The sequence below is a fragment of the Ixodes scapularis genome, unplaced genomic scaffold (assembly GCF_016920785.2).
Source record: "Ixodes scapularis isolate PalLabHiFi unplaced genomic scaffold, ASM1692078v2 PGA_scaffold13__105_contigs__length_92229423, whole genome shotgun sequence".
Lineage (NCBI taxonomy): Eukaryota > Metazoa > Arthropoda > Arachnida > Ixodida > Ixodidae > Ixodes > Ixodes scapularis.
This window is the reverse complement of record NW_024609839.1, coordinates 45,523,379-45,545,319: the sequence shown is the minus strand read 5'-3', so window position 1 is coordinate 45,545,319 and position 21,941 is coordinate 45,523,379. Positions and strand designations below refer to the sequence as shown.

General features: G+C 47.7%; 2 protein-coding genes across 2 annotated transcripts in view; one reads left to right on the top strand and one right to left on the bottom strand.

Annotated features, from left to right (window-relative positions):
* Positions 1-6,331: 6,331 nt before the first annotated feature.
* Positions 6,332-9,003, bottom strand: LOC8040077 (peroxynitrite isomerase THAP4). Its single transcript, XM_040210750.3, has 3 exons — positions 8,598-9,003; positions 6,615-6,786; positions 6,332-6,471 (listed from the first exon to the last, which is right to left on the bottom strand). Exons 1-3 carry the CDS (start codon positions 8,928-8,930, stop codon positions 6,332-6,334), a joined length of 645 nt encoding a protein of 214 aa, XP_040066684.2. The 5' UTR covers positions 8,931-9,003.
* Positions 9,004-11,106: 2,103 nt separating this feature from the next.
* The window catches only part of LOC8042867 (acetylcholinesterase), a 309,154-nt gene continuing 298,319 nt past the window's right edge, over positions 11,107-21,941 (top strand). Inside the window, exon 1 of the mRNA XM_040210770.2 lies at positions 11,107-11,162. The gene's annotated coding sequence lies outside the window, so the exon portion shown is untranslated. The remainder of the gene's footprint in view (positions 11,163-21,941) is intronic.

Here is a 21,941-nt window from a genome sequence, read left to right as displayed (position 1 = left end):
TAACTTGAAAATTTGACTATGATAGGACGGCATTTACTCGGCGAGTGGGTACCGAGACGATGAGCCCGTTCGATTACATTGTCAGGTAGGACGTCAAATAGGCCTGTTAAAACGCTTTTTATCTTCGCCTCGGACTGTTCCCATGACTCACGAGAATCAGGAATACCCCAAAAAAGCAGGTTGTCTCGCCGTGATTGGTCCTCGAGCTCATCGAGGCGTGATTGCAAAAGGTTCTGCTGAGTCAGAACCTTTTGCAATCACGAGTTATATCATGCAATCATGAGTTATAATCAGGGCCCGGTAATCATTGCAATCATGAGTTATATGCAGGGCCCGGTAATATGCACGAAAATACAGTAACAACGGCCCAAAGCCCGTACATGCAGTCCACAGACTGTCACATCTGGGCATTTCCGCACCGTCGTGACGCCAAGCGAGCCCGAGGAGGCATGTTGGAAGGTGCGAGAGGGCACGTGCCAGCAGGAGGAAGAGGGCACGCTCCAAAGCGTGGTGGCAGACGACAAACGGAACGTTCGCCATTGGCCTGCTTTAGCACTATCATTCACGCAATGTTTTGCGGTTTAGAGATCCTTGTCCGTTATGCTTAGACTTTTGAAGTAATCACACATTGCTGGCAAGACAATGTGTTAACAATATCAACGGAAAAAAGAGCATGGGAGTTTAAATTGACACCAAAGACAATACAACCTAATGGTTTGTAGCTCTGGGAGGCCACGCTTTCTGCCCACATCTTATTGTGCAATGTGTGGCACCGTTAGCGGCCGCACCCGTTTATTCGTAAACATGAGTTGGTGTATACTTCGCAGCATCAGTTGGTATGAAACACTAACATGTCAACACTGTTAATCTGCTGCAGCCTACTTTTGCTCAGGAAGCCACTTTTTCTTCCCCAGGTCTCCATGCTGGCACCTTGGTTGGCATGTTCGTGCAAGTCAGCCACGTGTCCCACCAGGGAAGTCCACTTGGGGAGGATCTCGTCCGGCGCGCCATCGCTTGGTTCCGCGCACCAATAAAGGTGCTCGACGGTTGCCTGCACCCAGTGTTGGAGTCCCACAAGAGACTTCAGTTTTCCAGCTGAGACCAAGCGTTCCTTGAGGCTTAAAAAATAAAGCATTCATGCTGCTAAGCACCAAGCTTAGATTGCCAGAAACCACAGCTTGAGAAAATAAAGAGTTCATAATTGTGAACACCAAAAACAAGAAAAACCCAATTATGCCCCATTTTCTCAAGTATACAAGACATGGCGTTATCTCACTCTTGGATACTTTCCTGTATTGAAGGGCTTTCAGCGAGCGTAAGATTGTGTCTGTTGTCTTCGATGCTGTGCAAAAAGTTATGGGATGGAAGAAACATCAAAACCCAAGCGTTTTGGACTCCGGTTCGGGCTGCCAGACCACTCTGGATCAGAGGCAACGAGGGTGCACACGGCCTGGCGAGCCAGATCGTTTCCAACCGCCCTGGGGACGCCATCTCGCTTCGCCTCGTCAAAGCTTGTCAACCGCGATCGGACCCCGAGGCCAAAAGGCTCCGGCGCAGCCAAGAACGGCACCGAGGTAGGAGCTGCTCGTTCTGCACCACAATCCAGTGCTCGGAGCTCTCGGCATCGTTCGCGCTTGCGCCAAAGTGTCTAGGGACGCCCTCGGACGGACGTGAAAGTCATATTTCGCGAGGATTGGTCGAGGGCCGCCCTCACCGAGCAGCTCGGCTATATTCTGCTCACTTAGTTTGACAATGAAAGCTCCCGGTTCTTCTCTGAAGAAAACTGCGGGCAACCACATGAGACTGCACTCTGCCACCGCCAATGAGGTTGGCCACCGCCATGTTCTCAGCTGTTCACTCGCTCCCGCAGCAGGCGCCTTCCCATAATCCTCCCCGATCCAAATTGCGATGCGACCTCCATTTACATGGTTTGAAGAAATGCGCATTCGCCGTCTCAATCCACCTCTGTCTAGCGACTCGAATGCGATGCACTCCCCTAGTGCATTATTTCGTTTACATGACCTCATTGAATGCGACAACTGGATTCGATGCGACTAAGTTGCATTCATGTAAACGCGGCTTATGTTTCAGCTTATGTTGTACCGCAGCGAAGACTAGAAGCGCAAGCTCATGGCCTTGGCAGCTGCTCCTGCTGCACGAGAGCTTGTGCCACCGAGCAGTTGCCTAGAGCAAGGGGCTCACACTTGTAGCCTTTCCTGCAGTACAACATGCGCAGAAACAAAGTATAGTGACAGGCAAGGGTAAGAGCATTCTGCAATTAAATATTTTTTGTTTTTGCATAACCTGGAACCCTGATTAGTTATGGCTCACCTTTTGCAACGTGCCAGCAGTCGAACATGTGCCAAATCTGGGGGTAAAACTTGGCAAGGAATGACTTGATCATGGAGTGGCGATCAGTCATGATTCCTCTCACAGTCAATCCATTGGCTTCACAAATCACTAGGGTCTTTTTCACGCCCTTGAGCTCCATTGCCCAGCTGCCCTTTGTTTCGTTGGACTGAAGCGACAAATAGAACATTGCATTGTCACACCGAACATGAATAACTAGAGCTGTTGAGTGAGACAATGCATGTCTGAAACATGTTTTCGCCATTCATTTTCACTTAATTACAGAAAGGTTTTGTTTCAGAGGAACAGAAGCATCATAACATTTATGGCAGGGGCAATTTACCTGCACAATTTCCACATGGAGAACCTTGTTCATTAACAACGTCGACGACGGTGTACGTTCCATATTTCGCTGAATGCCCGCGGGAGTCTGACCGCCCATCACCAGCAAGGACCGGTTCTCGTCCCCTTGGTTGCTCGAAGAGCTCGTTTTGTTTCTTGTTCCACACCTGGAAGTTAATTTGCAAAGGCTTTTGTAAACAAACATAAATCCTGGACATGCTTTTAATTTAACCAATAAGTATACAGTAAGCTTCTATTGTTTATGTGAACGTCCATGGAAGTTCAGCATTTAAGTTTGAATCCCAGCCAATGCGATCACAGCATTGACAAATTGTAATTATGGTAGTCTTCTTTTAAATACGAGAGGATGGAATGCTCAGAGTCATGGGTAAAAATATTGAAGGCACATATGCACTATAAGTAGGGTTCGGAGTTTTCGGTTTAAACCGATAAAAGTATGCCGACTTCATTTTCGGAAATTCGGTTTTAACCGAAAAAGGTCAGATTTAGGTACGGCATTTTCGATTTAAACCAATAATTGTACGTCAAATTCATTTTTTTAAAATTCAGTTTTAACCGGTAAAGGTCACTTTGACCTTCCAGTCGTACCGCAGGGCCGTGACGAAAAAGTGGAACAGTGTCTATCGAAACGTGTCCAAATGTATGGGATACACGGATGCCATCACGACGCTTTGGTTTAATGTGCGCATCATCGATCGGAACATGAAGTCCGAAATTCCCCATAACTTCGCCATGTACGAGCGTGTTTTCAAATTCGTTTTAAGGAAAACTGACTTGCAAGCTCTGCATGTTGTGTTGTGCTTCAAAACGTCGCACCGTCTCTCTTTTGGCAGTCACAATTGATCGATTTACTGGCCAATTTTGGCTCAGGCAGCGCTTCATCTCCTCTGCATGCCAGAGTCCATTGTTAGCGTTGAGAGTGCATTCTCGAAGCTCAGGGTCATATTAACAGGAAAGAAAGAGTGCGGATCAATGAGGACAACCTGGAAAAGTACATGTGTGTGTACTATTATAAGCTCACGTAATCCTGGTGTACAGAAGGTGAAGTTCCAAGTTTTTGGGGCATAGGCTTCATATCTGACTTGTTTGTACGTCTGTTTTTCTTGTTTGTTTTACAGTTGCACACATTTGCCAAAAATGTGTCGATTTCTTTTTTTCCAGTGTGCCGTTATCCTTTGAGTGATCACAAATATCAGAGCTACAAGGATCATCTGATCCAGTGTCCGTTAATGTTTATTTTATATTTACCGAAAAAAATCCTGATAAACGTTTGTGGACATAAATATACGCCGAAAAAAAAACGAAAATTGAATTTTAAAATAAACACCGAAAAAAGTATGCCGAAATTTGAAAAAATAGAAACCAAAAATGCGGAACCCTAACTATAAGGTAGATTGGCAAAACACCTTTTTACTTTCTATTACCCATGCATGGGCAAGTTGATGAATTGCTTTTGACATTTTTCGTATTGAAACTCAAGAAGCATAGTTTTGGACTTATTTAGGTCGCTAAGGCCCCTGCCTGTTCAGGTCTTGTTCCCCTCGTAGCATTCAACAAGAACAGTTTGGCTGCCGAGGAGCCGCTTTCTCGAGAGCGGGCTTGTTTTAATATTGAAAAAACGCCACTTTGTATAAAAATAGAGTACTGGCCGATTAATCTTACGATCGGACTGGGGAACATTTACTTTTGATTCTTTTACTTATTCCCCACATCAAAATCTGTCCTTTACGCTGCCCATTTCTCCAGTAGGTGCAATCAGTCACAAAGCAGGAGAATAAGAACTAACTGAAAACGTTGCCTCCATGTTTAAAAACACGTAGGGCGATGGTTCACCCACATAGAATGCGGCGAGTCTTCGAGTGTGAAGTATGTGCCGTGAACCCTGTATACACTTGCTTTGCCCACACAGTTGGTACCTTCCCACCCCAGGAGTGTGGTAAAAAATAGGTGCAGAGGATACATCTCAACTCTCCTATTTAGATAGTTTCCAGCATACAAGTTGTTTCTTTCTTAAAATTTCTGTCAGTGCCTCTTGCACAGAGGTGCGACTTATACCGCTTTTTTCTACAAGTATAATTGTAGCTCTGCAAGGTCGTATCAACAGTTACAACAAAGGAAATCGGCAGAGCCTTTAGTTTGTATTGCATCGTACAGACCTACATACATTAGATGTAGCCTTCGGGTACTGCGGATCAGCTTTTCCTTACAATCAGAACCTTGGCAATATGCTGGCTTCCAGTAGAGCTTACAGCTGGCACATCAGAACAAATTTCCTACGATAGTTTGCAAGAACATTGAAGCTGGCTCTTACTTGTGCTTATATTACAATATACATATGACAGCTTATCAATGCAGTTTTGCCTTGCGGTCCATATAAAGATGTGCCACCTATACACGTTTGCAAGTATGGCCTCGGGGAGCCGCCGTCTTGCTCAGCTGGGGTGCACTGGGGCACGTCAAATTCGATTACGATGACTCGCTAAGGTGCTGTAATCAGACTATGGCTGCGCCCAAGCACACCTCAACTCGGCAAGATGGCGGCACCCTGAAGCCGTACTTGCAAACATGTATATATCAACCTTTTTGTAAAAACAGCCGTTTATAGGACTGTGCGACTTGTAGACAGAAACATATGGTGCTTCCAACGCATGTACTACGCCATTCAGGATCCCATAGGAGTGTTGAGCCTGGAATATTGGCACCTAAAATAAACCCCTTTCACAGGTAAGGAAAAGAAACGTGCCGTACCTGTCTGATTGCTGGTAAAAGGAAGGCACCCTGAATCTTAAAAGTATGTCCCGTACGAGAAATAGGGCACACCCATCTGGCGGAGGAGCCTCAGCACTTTTTTGACGATGCTCCCAGAGAAGAGCGTTGCTGCAGCTAGGAGCACATTGCCTAAGCCCTCCTATTCACTGATGGTTGGCTGGTCCAGGTGTGTTCGTGGCCATTGTTGCACATTCTGTGCACCCGGAGACAAGTCCCTTTGATCTTCTTCTCTGTGATGCAGCACAGTGCAGTGCACTCCGGACAATTACCCAGTAGCTTGTCCAAACAAAACTCGAAGACAATAAACTTTCGTTACAAGACGTAGTCAATGCTTTTGCTGCTCTCATTCTGACTGAGTGCACTGTCATATGTAGTGTTCTGCTGTGCATCCCTGGAATGAAAAAAGAAAAGAAAAAAGAAGCAACCTTTTACTCACACACCCTCTCATACTCTGTACTAAAAATGACATATATCTGACTGATACCAACCTCAGAAAGCCGGTGTCGGACATCATCATGAGAAAGCTAGCGTCAGAGGGGAGGTATAGGCTGTCTGCTTCCACGTGTGGCCCTGGCAGCTCTGTGGTACACTCTTCAACAGATTCTTCCCGGCCTGCACTTGGCAGCTCACTGTCTATTGTTGGCAGCTGTGGTAGGTCTGGTGGTGGAGCTGTTTGTCTGGGCGCTGGCGGCTGTGGCGACAGCGTCAGCCCTTCAGGCAACATCCAATCCAATGGAGCCTGAAGGACATGGTTTGGTGGAGCATTGTGGTGTCACGAGGACAGGGCTTGTTTGGGACTGTCGTGATGAAGTCTTCATGGTGAATTGTATACCTGTGCCATCATAACATGTTACAATGATCTGAACAATGCTGCCTTCTGTGAAATTTCTTTTTGCAGATACATACCTTGATTTCTGTAGATGCCCGAGGTCTGCGTAGCAGCATTCCGAAGGTCAGGCTGAGCCTGTTTGGCATTACTGATGGAGGGGGCTGTTCACAACAGAGGAAATAAAGTGTGTTTCAAAACAAAATCATCATTGGCTCACGGAGTCAACAATAGACTAGATTACCCTAATTTGGCAGAGTTAGGCACTAAAATATGTCAGCCGAGTGGTTTCAACCAACGCACATACCTGAGCTCGAACAAGGTTCTTCGATGCCAGAGCTTGCATCGTGCATTAGTTCATGTCCAGGGTCAGGACCTTGCTCTGTGTCGTCAGCAGAAGGGGTTGACGATGTGCTGACCTCTTCAGCGATGAACGTGGCCGTTGCTTGTGCCGGTGCCTTCATCAATTCAGCAATTATCTATAAATGATAGTCATAAAAAATTACAACATGCAAACAAACGCACTGCCAATATGCTGCTAACACCCAGGTTTGGCCCAAATAAGGGTAACTGCCCCGAGCCCTTATCTTGGTTAGGCTCATGTCACTCTGCTGTATACCCTCTTCATCTTGACTTTGCTCGAACTGGTAAGCGAATCGCACCGTCAAGTGCGCAATCATGAACGCTAAGATGAAACGGTCTAATGACGACCGAGGTTAACTAGTGGCCTTGCCTCGAGTCGAGAAATTGAACAAGCGCTTGTAATGGCCTCTTGATTGGGGTGCAACTGTCATAAATGGCTAGCTGGTGCTCCCAGTGAACTTTATAAATAAACACCACATTCCACGAGATTAAAACAGAGTAACTCAGCACAAAATTTTTGTTATTTTTGTTCTAAATTGGCACGCGTTTAGCAGCATCTATTTTTGGCACAAGATTTGATTTTTGCTGCAATATAATTTCATACACCATCAGGTTTTTAGGCATTCTCGGCACTTGTCACCTTGAACCATTATTGCAAGCATGTATTCAATGTATGGGAAGAACATAGACGAAACAAGATCTTATAGAGCGACACACTGTTTACAAACAAGCCCACATTTGCCCACACCAGGTGTGGGGACTGCGCGTGCGCAGAAACCAAATTCACGTGAGGTGAAGCGCCTGCGCAATGCCGTTAACAGCGCCACCGCAGCTGCGTGACGTCAGGGCCGCGTGTTGGTCTATGACTGATATTGTCATAGCAATCAGAAATATAAACGAGGGGCAGAAACAATAATTGCAGGTTTTTGGGTTATAGTACATGCATATGTACCATAACAAGGTTCTCATTGAAAAAAACTGCAGCGCTCTTTTTCATTTATTTCCTGCAACTGAGAGAAACTGCCTTCCAGGTTAACAGTGAACACATGAAGCGACAGCAGCTTGACCACCTCATCAGGAAGAGAGGACCAGTGAGGGAAATGAGTTTTTCAAAACAGAATGATGTATACAGGCACACTCTTCTAAATGGCGTGGCACTCATACTGTGAGTATCCCTATTCCGAAATTTAGCAGCGTCTCCTTATTCGCCACAATGAGGAATAGCACATGCTCAAGACGCCACGGAGTTTGCACATCCTGCTCAGGCTCGGAATATACCAGCTGCAAACCAAAAGGAAGTATGTAGATCATCAATTAACCGCATTCTCCCAGGAATGGTTCAACTCGGTCCTATGTGCCATTTTCAGATACCCCAAACCAAAATTCAATATTTATTGGTTTATGCCAAATTTCTCAAATTAAAATTAGCTGGCATTTATGAGTAGTAATGCCTTGGCAATAGAGCCAAAGGTGCCAGCGCAAGCTCGTAGCTTCAAAGCAAGTTTCTGCCACATGAGCCCGCGTACTGAGTGTCATCGCCGCAGCTAGCTGCAGTCTCGCCATGTACACGATACCGACAGTGGAGTACCTGCGATTGGCGGCAACTTTTCGTCCGGCTAAGGGCACGAGAGCGAACACGGATGTAGTACACACTTAACCTGCGCGACGCTGTTAGCGAGAACAAGATCTTGGCGTTTCTCCGCATTCGACCTCAAAGGCGAGTTAGCAGGCACGATACTTCACCGCTCAGGCGAGTGCCGCAAACGAGCACTTCCCACTTTACGTGACAGCAAAACAAAAGCAAAAAATTGGCGTTCGCTTGCTCGCGCTAAGTGTTGCGCTATGTACTACGCTAATTCCACGACCACTCGCAATCGTGCTTTCCATTCGAAAACAAGCAGAAAAATATTTCAGTAGCCGCGCTCACCTCTTTGCGTCGCCGTTTTTCCACGGCGCCGCTATGCCGCTCTCGCTTGCGTTTTCGTGTGAAGAGCGATGGCACCACGCCAGGCTTCAAATAGGCCTGTTTTACAGGCAGGCCCAGACTTTGCAGTAACTTCGGGCTCGTCTTGTAGTCCTTGTCTTCGAAGTGCTCCGTGCAAAGACAATCGCCTTTGGCGGGCTTCCATGTTGGTTGGGAAGGACGGGCCGCGCGAATCCACAGCTTGCGCAATGTGGGCTCACTCGGAAACTTGTGCACAGGCCTGGAGCTGTAACATACGCTGTTCGAGCAGTCTTGTGCAGCGCAGTACCGCGGCATAACTATTGAAGAAACTACCAGAATTAGGAACACTTGGCGCGGACTTCAGCGGGAGCGGGACCAGCGGAACAACCCAGGCCAAGGAGCGAGGAACAAGAGGTCTGTGACGTCAGTTCCGCTAGGACTCCTCCGCGGCGTCCGCGTTGGCGTCAACGAGGTAGAGGGGCTTAGAGCGATAAACCGGGGTTCCGGTCTGCACTCGAAAGTGACCCCCATAAGGAGGCTGCCATTGTACGCAAATTTGACCACACGTCACATGACCAAACCAAATACGTGACGTCACAGGAAAGATGGCAGCGCCCATACAGCGGCTGGCCCCAGCTGGGCCGGAGCTTGTCGGATACTTTGTTGGTTGTCGTTCGTCTCGGCGAGTTGATTTCAGACGCGGAAGCCGTCATATGAGGCCGGTCGAAAGCGAGTTCAGAGTTCAGCGTGGTGTTTGACGTAGGTATAACGTGAAAATACGGAGAAACGGTGTGCATTTCGCTGGTGACCGACCGGGACCGGGATAAGGGGCCTTCATAGGCATTGCAGAGAAGATACTTAAAACTACACACATGATAATAGCATTAAAGCACACTGCTGTAACTTGTTAAATGGAGAAACAAACACACCTCTGAGCATATAGTTTAATAGTATGTGTTGATGCATTGTTATATAGCATGACACTTCCTATATGTATGACACAATAGACCCTTTGCAGAACCTTATCAAGCAACACAACTGTCACCATTTTTTTCGGCGTAAAGCACACGAATGGGCCCCAGTTCACGTCGAACGCTAATACAGCATTCGAGTCCAATACGTGCTGAGCCGAATTCACAGGGATGGTGGACATAACATTCTTGTCGAACAAATGCCCAAAGTCTGAAAGCTTGGGGTAATTACAATAGTAGCTACTGTAATTTGTTTCATCAGAATTTGGCAGACGGCAAAGGCTACCGTCTCGGTGAGTCAATACACACATTGGAGAGAGGCACATGACAGCATATCACCAGAGTGCTTGTCTGCACAGATTTGTCACACACCTTCGCTCCGTCTCTCTGATTGGCTCGAGGGGGCTATGGCGGTTGGCCTTTTCCAAGTAACGGTGATGCGAAGTATAGACAGCCCACACTTTTAAAAAGAGTCTATTGAAGAGACCGAAAGGAATGGTAGTCAACATTTTTCAACAAGACTGCTCTCCAGGCAAGGGATGAACACAAATATGAATCATCTTACCCAGGTAATTAGAACAATTAAATAATTGACCGACTAATACAATGCACTCTTGATGGAAAAGAGTATAGCTGCAATAAATCCTACAAAACAGAAAAAATGCGCAGTTAATCTATGCATGCACCAAAACAGTTGTTCTTATAGCAAGTCGAATAGCTTTGAGGCAGGTGCCTGCAACGATTTATTCTTCCCCATACTCAGTAAAACGCCATCCTCGTAGCTGAAAATAAGGGTGCACTTCGCACTCACACACACACAAAAAAAGAGGAAGAAAAGCGATCGAATGTAGAATCGTGGATTAGCACAAAAGAATCGCAGGAGCTTCCTCGCTAAAAGTTGCTATGGTTGTTCGGTGACGGAGGGCTGAACCAACTTCCCTTAGGCCCTAACGCGACGTATACATTTCGCGTAGATTCTCAGATATTTCAACGTTCAAACAAAGCTAAGAGAATGCGAAAATTTCGTGTTAAAAGCACTCAAAGTTCTATCGGTCCTCGGACACATCCCGGAATCCGAGCACCGGTACGGCGATGCTGTCTCACAGGCGTTAATATCCAGATGATCCAGAGCGATCTTGCGCAAAAACGGTATAAAGTCTCATTCCTTCATATTTTCACATTATACCTGCGTCAGCGAGCACGAAGAAGCCCGAAGTCGTCGGAAAGCAGCTGCACATCACGGCTACCGCGCACCGAACAAACTCGCATCCGCCAGCTCTGGGCGCTGCCATCTTACCTGTGACGTCACGGCTCTTGGGAGGTCACGTGACGAGTGGTCACATTTGCGTAAAATATGGCGGCAACCGGGGGGGTGCCACTTCCGAACTTCCGGTTTATCACTCTAAGCCCCTCTACCTCGTTGGTTGGCGTCCACAGGTGGCGTCAATCTAGTCAATCGAGTCAATCCACTGATCTCATCAGTGAGTCAATCCACCGGCGGGTTCCGGCCGACGGATTGCCCGATCGCGGAAAAACTCGTTGGATCGCGGCTCTTCAATCCGATCACCATCCCCTGGTATGGTCTTGATTTTTAGGTATAGTAACGCCCGGGGCAGCTCGCCCGGAGCTTATTTTGAAAACTTCAGATATCAGTTTAGTGTCCCTGGCCTTTATGGTGTCTAGTTCTCGTTTTGTCCTTATGTTCGAGCCCTGCCATGTATTCTGAAATTCAGCACAAACTTGCCCAATAATCAGCACTCTCCGATAATTATAACCATCTAATTTTTGCATGTTATGTGAACTTTATAAGCTCATTGAATACTAGCACCATGCCTTACGTAGTTCATAATTTGCAACGAGGTAGAGGGGCTTAGAGCGATAAACCGGGGTTCCGGTCTGCACTCGAAAGTGACCCCCATAAGGAGGCTGCCATTGTACGCAAATTTGACCACACGTCACATGACCAAACCAAATACGTGACGTCACACAAAAGATGGCAGCGCCCATGGAGCGGCTGGCCCCAGCTGGGCCGGAGCTTGTCGGATGCTTTGTTGGTTGTCGTTCGTCTCGGCGAGTTGATTTCAGACGCGGAAGCCGTCATATGAGGCCGGTCGAAAGCGAGTTCAGAGTTCAGCGTGGTGTTTGACGTAGGTATAACGTGAAAATACGGAGAAACGGTGTGCATTTCGCTGGTGACCGACCGGGATATTGCCACGGAAGAGACAATCTGACCTACGTTGCTCGGACCTCGGATTGATTCGGATACCGCTAGGATAAAATTTAAGGCGACGTTTCTGTGCTCTCGTTGACCATCGGAATCTTCGAGGTTTGCAGTGAAGCGTGTGCATATTTGGATACACAGTTTAGCGACGGAAATTGCCTGAGTCGTGCTCGGCGGTGTGCAATCGCGGTGCAGCTTCGATCAAATGACCGAGGGCTCACTTCGGTTGTGCGGCGCACCGGAAGACTGCCTTGAAGCTGGTAGTTCCCGTGCCGTGCTGAATGATGCTGTGCTGCTTACAAATTGTTCCGGCGTAGAAGTGCACTTTCACGGAGCACAGGTGTGCGGCGCACCGAAGAGCTGCCTTCAAGCTGGTAGTTCCTGTGCCATGTTTTAGGTGATGCTGTGCTGCTTCCAAAATTGTTCCGGCGTAGACGTGCACTTTCACGGAGCACAGGTGTTGCAGTTGGTATTGATCCCGCTGGTCTGTCGCACGTTTCGTCAACACAAACGTTTCATCCACACTCGTTACGCGAATTGCAAGCTGTCCGGACATTTCACCGAGCGTGTTACGTACCCAGCTCACGCCGCTTTGTGGCAACAGTCTGCAGTGGCTCATTACCAGAAAAGTGGTCCCACATCCATTTCAGTTCAGTTCGTCCACGGCAGTCGCCAAACCCCGAAGGAGAGGATTTATTCGGACAGAATGCCACTAAAGCAATGCAGCTTCTTCAGTGGTCAGGATAGATTCTCTTCTGCTAGTTTTGTTATACTGTCACGGATCCTTGTTCCAGTCCTATCTTCTATCAATATTCACTATTCTGGGACACTGCAGGTCATGCTCAGCTGTAATCGTATGTTCAGGTGGAGGTACTGGGCACTTTACCCGTAGCCCTTCACTCTGTGTGAACCCGGCGGCTCTTCAGCCGAGTTACCCGATAATGGGACACGGCTGGCGGACTATTCTGTGTCTTATACCCCTGTCGAGCCGTAGGCAAAGTCCTGACCCGAGCCTGGCAGAACAACCGCAAGACGACAGAGTACCACAAGGAGTAACCTCGAAAATACACCACGAAGCACCTGAAATCCGAGCCAGTTGCTGCTACCAGGAAAAACCACCGGAATTCGGTCTCCTGTCAGAAAATCCGAAGCTGACTAAGCCAACAATGACAAACCTGTAGCACAAACCGTGTCCCCTCCCACCATTGTTTGCATGCCCGTCGCAAATCACACTCCGACGCTTTTTCACGCAAGCTGTATGAAGACGTCAAGGACTGGATTGAACAATATGACAGTGTCGCCCGCCACATTGGGTGGACAGACAACCAGCTCCTGCAGAACCTATACTTCTCGTGGAAGCAACTGCCGGCGCTGGTCTGAGAACCATGGATCCTCCTTAACGTCATGGGAAGTTGGCAAGATCAAGCTGAAGCGCGCATCCGTCAGCCAACATCAACGAAAGAGAGCCGGATTCTTGATTCTGTCCAGGACACTGCCCCAATGAGAGCGCCACCGCACTCGTGGAGGATGTTTTGCGCTTGATCGAGCGCCTACGCCCACGCCGACCTTGATGCTACAGAAGACAAGAACCTAAGAATCCCATGCGCCTCACGTGAGGTCAACGCCTTCGGCAGCCTTGTCCGCAACCCCCAACAACAGTCGAAGTGTTCATATCACTGAGGCTTCCAACATGGAATGTGCACTGCATGCCCGAGCCTGCCACTATGAACAACTTCCCGGCGTCTCGACACTCGAGTTGTCCAGCTACTACTTCGACGCCAGCCTCCCAGGCATCCACGACATCACCCACGACGTTGTCTGGGAGGAGATCAGGACGCTACTTCCTGCCATCAGTTGCCCGGCTTTTATTTCGATTGCCGAGATTGTTTCAGAACAAGTTTGACAGGTATTTCAACCGAGACTTCTGCGAGCGAAGCGGCATCTGACAAACCAAGGGCAACTTACGCCACAATGACACGACGACCGCCACCGGCTGCCCCTTAGTATTGAATGCCAATTCAATGAGACACTCTAACGCCGAAGCATTCCCGACATCGTGTGTAGGACTGTGCTCAACAAAGTACACCGAGGAAAACGTAGGTGATGCGAATGTGCGACCGAAAACCACTTTGCTACCACTGCATGAAGCCGACCATGTCTACCAAAGCAGCCCGTACCAATGAATTGGTCGGCGAGGGTTCGTGCCAAACGACCCTCGATTACGTCTCGAGGAGCGACCACGGGAGATTAAGGATTACCTTCGGCGATCTTTCTCCCTGATGCCGAAGGTGCTGAATCAAAGATTCTGAATCCCTGATTACCTCAAAGCTCCACATGTCCATCACCTCAACAAGACAAAGCAGGTGAGCGGCGATGCAGTGACAGTGGATTTGGTGTCGGTTGTCGTCCAAGGACAATACCTAAAAATTTGCTGACACCAATTTTCTGTGTCCACTCCACGAAGCACAGTTTCCAACTTTGAGGGAGAATGCCCCTGAGTGACTTGAAGGAATAGAATGGTTGGTTGCTCTCAAAAGTGAACTGCAAGCATCACCAGACTTGGATAGCAAACAAAAATTGTTGCCAGCTTTCAAGTCAACAGTACAGCAAAAGGCACAGCCACGTAAACAATACATGCCCGAACTTGCTACATTGATGCCGAAAACTACCAGGAAAATTTTCGGATTAGAAGCCAGCCCTGCAGCTTCAGTGCACATGACGTATGATTACAAGACAGCATCAGTCGGTCAAAGTTGCCACTCGACCAAATTGAACACCCACATGCCAGGAGCGTCATCCGACAACAAGGTCCACAGGTACTACGACTGAACGCCTGACACGAGACTGTCGCAGAAAGAACTCGTTATGGAACCATTTACTAAGAATCAATAATTTTGTAATCAAGTGGAAATAAACATATTTCCGCTTGCCTTCATGCCTTGAGAGTCTACACACCGAGGATTGTGTCCATTGCACGCTCTGGACCTTACGAGGACACTCGCTTCTCTGACCCTTCAATATTAATTAAGGGGTCATGCCAGACTGGCAGACTTCTTGCAAGGGGCTGCACTCAATCAACCTTTCCTGAACATGTGGTGCATCCGAAAACCAACTCCAGTGATGTGAAAATGTTATTCATTAATTTATTCCTTCCAGGGGCCTTCGTAGGCATTGCAGAGAGGATACTTAAAACTACACACATGATAATAGCATTAAAGTACACTGCTGTAACTTGTTAATTGGAAAAACAAACACACCTCTGAGCATATAGTTTAATAGTATGTGTTGATGCATTGTTATATAGCATGACACTTCCTATATGTATGACACAATAGACCCTTTGCAGAACCTTATCAAGCAACACAACCGTCACCATTTTTTTCGGCGCAAAGCACACGAATGGGCCCCAGTTCACGTCGAACGCCAATGCAGCATTCGAGTCCAATAGGTGCTGAGCCGAATTCACAGGGATGGCGGACATAACATTCTTGTCGAACAAATACCCAAAGTATGAAAGCCTGGGGCAATTACAGTAGTAGCTACTGTAATTTGTTTCATCAGAATTTGGCAGACGGCAAAGGCTACGGTCTCGGTGAGTCAATACACACATTGGAGAGAGGCACATGACAGCATATCACCAGAGTGCTCGTCTGCACAGATTTGTCACACACCTTCGCTCCGTCTCTCTGATTGGCTCGAGGGGGCTGTGGCGGTCGGCCTTTTCCAAGTTACGGTGATGCGAAGTATAGACAGCCCACACTTTTAAAAAGAGTCTATTGAAAAGACCGAAAGGAATGGTAGTCAACATTTTTCAACAAGACTGCTCTCCAGGCAAGGGATGAACACAAATATGAATCATCTTATCCAGGTAATTAGAACAATTAAATAATTGACCGACTAATACAATGCACTCTTGATGGAAAAGAGTATAGCTGCAATAAATCCTACAAAACAGAAAAAATGCGCAGTTAATCTATGCATGCACCAAAACAGTTGTTCTTATAGCAAGTCGAATAGCTTTGAAGCAGGTGCCTGCAACGATTTATTCTTCCCCATACTCAATAAAACGCCAACCTCGTAGCTGAAAATAAGGGTGCACTTCGCACTCACACACACACAAAAAGGAAGAAAAGCGATCGAATGTAGAATCGTGGATTAGCACAAAAGGTTAAAATCGCAGGAGCTTCCTCGCTAAATGTTGCTATGGTTGTTCGGTGACGGAGGGCTGAAACAACTTCCCTTAGGCCCTAACGCGACGTATACATTTCGCGTAGATTCTTAGATAATTCAACGTTCAAACAAAGCTAAGAGAATGCGAAAATTTCATGTTAAAAGCACTCAAAGTTCTATCGATCCTCGGACACATCCCGGAATCCAAGCACCGGTACGGCGATGCAGAGCTGATGCTGTCTCACAGGTGTTAATATCCAGATGATCCAGAGCGATCTTGCGCAAAAACGGTATAAAGTCTCATTCCTTCATATTTTCACATTATACCTGCGTCAGCAAGCACGAAGAAGCCCGAAGTCGTCGGAAAGCAGCTGCACATCACGGCTACCGCGCACCGAACAAACTCGCATCCGCCAGCTCTGGGCGCTGCCATCTTACCTGTGACGTCACGGCTCTTGGGAGGTCACGTGACGAGTGGTCACATTTGCGTAAAATATGGCGGCAACCGGGGGGGTGCCACTTCCGAACTTCCGGTTTATCACTATAAGCCCCTCTACCTCGTTGATAATTTGGAAGCAGTTGCATATAGAGCACTATATAGACCAGTGTCCGCGCCAATTCCAGGGCGCCGCCATGGATGGATGGATGGATAGATGAATACGGCTGAGCCCTTTGGATCAGGCGGTAGCTTACGCCACCTAGCCATTTTGTTTTACCATTTAAGCTTAGAATATTTAAATGTGAAATCTATATTCACTCCGCAGTGCAAAGAAAGTGAGGCTATGAAACCCTCTTGCCATCAGTGATTAAGAAAATACCTAGTTTTCTCTCGATTTCTGCCACCATTCACTTAATCTTTGCTTGGTAATCTCTACAGTCTTGAAATCCACTCTCCCTTCGCTGTCTCTAAAACCCAATGACTTTATTAAATCTATGTTGTCTTCGGTAGGCATAGGGTGAAGCCCTTTACAGTAGAGTATCAAGTGCTCAGCCGTCTCGTCCTCCTCTCCACAAGCAGTGCACACTGTATCAATTTCCTGGTACTTCACTCTGTATGTTCTGGTTCGCAGAACACCCGTTCTTGCCTCAAACAGCAATGAGCTTCCCCTAGAATTGTCATAAATGCTTTCTTTGGCAATAACTCTTTTGTTTAATCTATAGCTTTCCAGAGCAGTCTTTGTCTGCATTCCCTCTAGCCACCGATCTCTTTCTGTGGCCTTAACTTTCTTCTTAACTGAGACTTGCTCTTCCGTATCTTCGCTATAGCCCAAAAACCTTCCTCTTAATTTCCTAGTGCGCTGTCTCCACTTTGTGTCTACACTCCTCATGTATAAATAGCTGAAAACCTTTCGTGCCCATTGCTCCCCATCCATTAGCCTCAACCTATCCTCAAATTCTACCTTGCTCACCGCTTCCCTGCTCTCAAATGATGCCCATCCCATGTCTCCTTGTACTCCCTGGTTTGGCGTTTTGCAATGCGCCCCCAAAGCCAGTCTACCTACTCCGCGCTGTTTTATTTCTAGTTTCGCATGCACTTCGGATTTCATGCATAGCACTGCGTTTCCAAAAGTCAAGCCAGGCACCATGACCCCTTTCCAAATCTCTCTCACCACCTCATACCTGTTGTAATTCCAAAATGCTCTATTTTTCATTACAGCTGCATTTCTGTTGCCCTTACCTATTATATACTTTTCATGGTCTCTGAGATATTCTGCACCATCACATATCCATACTCCTAGATACTTGTATTTACTAGCTCTCTCAACTGTAACATTCTGTATCTTCAGCCTCTCAACTTCATCCTCGTTAAAAATCATGACTGCCGATTTTTCGCTACTGAATTCTAAACCTAATTCCTCTCCTTCCCTACCACAGATGCTCATTAATTCCTGCAACTCTGTCCTGTTGTTAGCCATTAGTACAATATCATCCGCATACATCAATCCCGGTAAGGATTGCTGAATTTTTTGGCCTAGCTTACTGTAAGAAAGGTTGAACCCAAGCCCACTCTTCTCTAGTCTATCCTCCAATCCTCTCAGATACAACATAAACAGCAAAGGCGATAACGGGCACCCCTGCCTAAGGCCTCGTCTTATCTCTATTTTCCCTGTCGCCATTCCTTCCCATGTTATAATCACCTTGTTATCTTTGTAAATGCTCCTTAATAGTGCTGTTAGTCCTTCATCTAGGTTTAAGTTCTCCATTATGTCCCACAGGTTTCTTTGGTTCACATTGTCATAGGCACCCTTGATATCCAGAAATGCCAGCCAGAGCTGTCTGTTTTCTTTTTGCGCTATTTCTATACACTGTGTTAGAGAAAATAAGTTGTCCTCCAACCTTCTTTGTTTTCGAAACCCGTTCTGTAACTCGCCCAGTATGCCCTCGCAATCTACCCATTCCTCCAGTCTGTTCTTTATAATCTGCATTACCAACCTGTAAATAACCGGTGTCACGGTTATAGGACGATAATTCCTAATATCAGACTTATCTCCCTTTCCCTTATATATCATACTCATCCTACTAAGCCTCCATTCATCTGGAATATTTCCTTTTGTTATCATGGTACTCACTACCTCCCTTAGTTTTGCCTTAGATTTAGGACCAAAATTCTTCACCAGCTTGATAGGGATACCATCTGTGCCTGTCGACGTGCCACTAGGGACTCTTCGTTCCGCCTTTTCCCATTCTCTTTGTCCAAAATCCGCGATGTCACAAACTGGACTGCTACTTCCTTCGGTTCTCCTATCTTCCACATGTACCCGTTCCCGAAATTTCTCCTCCATCACTGCTCCTATATATTGTATCGCATCATCTCCCTCTAATTGATCTCCCTGATGCGAGAGTATAAACCTCTGTCTAGCTTGCGTTGTTTCACCGAGTGAGTTCAAGTGCTCCCAAAACTTCTTGGCAGCATTTCTATCTTTCTTACTTACATTACTCATCCATTCCTCACCTTTTCTCTGAATTTTCGCATTGATCAAACTGGATGCCTCTCGGCGACATGTTACAAAATTGTTTATCTACGCTCGCGCCACCACGCGGAAAGAACTAGCAGGCAGGGGGGGGGGGGGGGGGGGGGGGGGCTGCGTTGGCGGCGTTGCTTTGGGTAGCTGGATGCGGCAGGCTGTCCGAATGCACCGACACATCGTGAAAGATGTCTTCACCAGAAGCCTCTGCGGCCCGTTCTTCAACAGGCAAGATGTCGTGAACATTCGAGAACCCATCTCGATCAAGGAAAATAAGGGAAAACCTTTTTTGTCTTAGATGTTCTCGGTGTCTGCTGACCCTTGACACCCGCGTTTCAGTCCGGGTTCATTGCATAGTAAATATTTCGCTACCGCTTTCTTGTAGCTTTCAAATGCTTGATTGTTGGCTTCTTGTATACGACATTACATTCGTGGCACGTTTGAGACCGATTTTCGCGATCTGCTTGCCTTTCTGCGGCAGCGCGGCTCTGCCGAGCCGAAATAAGTGGGGGGCGTTCACTTGATCGAACGCCGTTTTAGCGAATGAAAACGAGACGACGACGTTTCATCGAATGACTATCGAATGGGTCTAGTTACATAGACAGCTCGGATTAGCTCTCTTTTGTAATGTGGCGCCTTGTCTGCCGCTACGAAGCGGCGTAAACGAGGGCTCCGAGTAATATAGCCCGCGTCCCCCCCCCCCCCCCCCTACACACACACACACAAACACACTGAGAGCGTCTGGGTTCGAAACTATTAATTGCCAGTTCTAAAGGATGGTCCTTACTTGAAGTGGGAGCTGGAATTCTACGAGGTACCAGGAGACACTTACTATCGGGCAACGAAGCACGGTGCCTGTGGTGGCGAAGTCTGGGAACGCTACTGATTAATATTGTGACAGGCGATCAGTTATGATAGCAGACGAAACTTCGACTCGTTTGTTCAGAAGTTCGCGGTGATATTTTATTAGCCCTCGTTACAGCACACCAAGGATCTTAGGCAGTGAAATTCACATCACGCAGGCTCGTCCGTCGTAGTCAAATGAGCGCAGTCGACGATGAGGTGTGATGAGCTACTAAGCTTCACAAGGAAAATGCGCGTGAGAAAGAGTTTTGAGGAAGTCCAAAACACCGATCCAGCAGACGCACGTACGTATGTTTACTCCGGACTTCCATGAACCCGACGGCGCAAGATCAAAGAGCACCGCCGCCATCGCCACCCGGTTTTCTCTGCACTTTGCGCGACGACGGCACTGCAACGGAGGGCACTCGCCTCGGCGTTAACAATCCGCGAAATAGATTAATTTCCCACTCTTGAAGCCATTCCAAATGATAAATGAAAATACCTCGGCGTTGTTGAACATCTGACGACACAACCAACACAACTGTGCCGCTGGCTGCGTGAGCCTGACACAACTGTGCCGAGCGCCTGCTCGGCACCGTTGTTGCTCGTGAAGGCCTGCTTATTTGTAGTTGAGACGATGATTCCACATCTTTCGTGGTGCTTGCAATAACTTCGAAGGGCAGGGGAACCTTCTCACGAGGACGTTGAAGACACTCAACACCGGAGCCACCAAAGCAATCGCACAAACCGTCGCCATGTTCGCTTCTTCTTCGTCACTCGCGGCGCGGTCAACTCGTCGCGAGATGTTTTCTGGCTCGGCTAGATGAAAACCAACAGCGGCAAAGTGGCGTATGGACACACGGCTCTCACATTACGGGCACTATACTCACATACCGCGGTAAACAGGACCGATGCCGGCGAAACGGCAGTCGGCACACCAGCGAAGAAGCCCACAACGGGAACCGGCGGCGCAGGCCGACGCTAGAGCACTATATAGACCAGTGTCCGCGCCATTTCCAGGGCGCCGCCATGTTTATCTACGCTCGCGCCACCACGCGGAGAGATCTGGCAGGCAGGAGGGGGGGGGGGGGCTGCGTTGGCGGCGTTGCTTTGGGGAGCTGGATGCGGCAGGATGTCCGAATGCACCGGCACATCGTGAAAGATGTCTTCACCAGAAGCCTCCGCGGCCCGTTCTTCAACAGATAAGATGTCGTGAACATTCGAGAACCCATCTCGATCGAGAAAACAAGAGAAAACCTTTCTTGTCTTAAATGTTCTCGGTGTCTGCTGACCCTTGACATCCGCGTTTCAGTCCGGGTTCATTGCGTAGTAAATATTTCGCTGCCGCTTTCTTGTAGCTTTCAAATGCTTGATTGTCGGCTTCTTGTATACGACATTACATTCGTGGCACGGTTGAGACCGATTTTCGCGATCTGCTTGCCTTTCTGCGGCTCTGCCGAGCCGAAATAAGTGGGAGGCGTTTACTTGATCGAACGCCGTTTTAGCGAATGAAAATGAGACCACGACGTTTCGTCAAATGACTAGCGAATGGGTCTTGTTCCATAGACAGCTCGGATTAGCTTTCTTTTGTAATATGCCGCCTTGTCTGCCGCCGCGAAGCGGCGAAAACGAGGGCTCCGAGTGTGTTAGCACGCCCCCCCCCCCCCCCCCCCCCCCCACACACACACACACACACACGCTGCGACCGTCTGGGTTCAAAACTATTAATTGCCAGTTCTAAAGGATGGTACTTACTTGAAGTGGGAGCTGGAATTCTACGAGGTACCAGGAGACACTTACTATCGGGCAACGAAGCAGGGTGCCTGTGGGGACGGAGTCTAGGAACGCTACTGATAAATATTGTGACAGGCGATCAATTATGATAACAGACGAAACTTCGACTCGTTTGTTCAGAAGTTCGCGGTGATATTTTATTAGCCCTCGTTATAGCACACCAAGGATGGTCCAAGGATCTTAGGCAGTAAAATTCACATCACGCAGGCTCGTCCGTCGTAGTCAAATGAGCGCAGTCGACGACGAAATGTAATGAGCTACTAAGCTTCACAAGGTAAATGCCCGCGAGAAAGAGGTTTGTGGCAGTCCAAAACACCGATCCAGCAGACGCACGTACGTACGTTTACTCCGGACTCCATGA

What these genes read in the sequence shown, in the direction of transcription:
- LOC8040077 (XM_040210750.3), bottom strand. Translation starts at nt 8,930, where the DNA reads ATGCCGCGGTACTGCGCTGCACAAGACTGCTCGAACAGCGTATGTTAC. An exon ending in AAAAACGGCGACGCAAAGAG is followed by an intron (nt 6,787 to 8,597) that starts GTGAGCGCGGCT and finishes TATCATTTATAG; the next exon opens with ATAATTGCTGAATTGATGAA. An exon ending in AGAACCTTGTTCGAGCTCAG is followed by an intron (nt 6,472 to 6,614) that starts GTATGTGCGTTG and finishes TGTTGTGAACAG; the next exon opens with CCCCCTCCATCAGTAATGCC.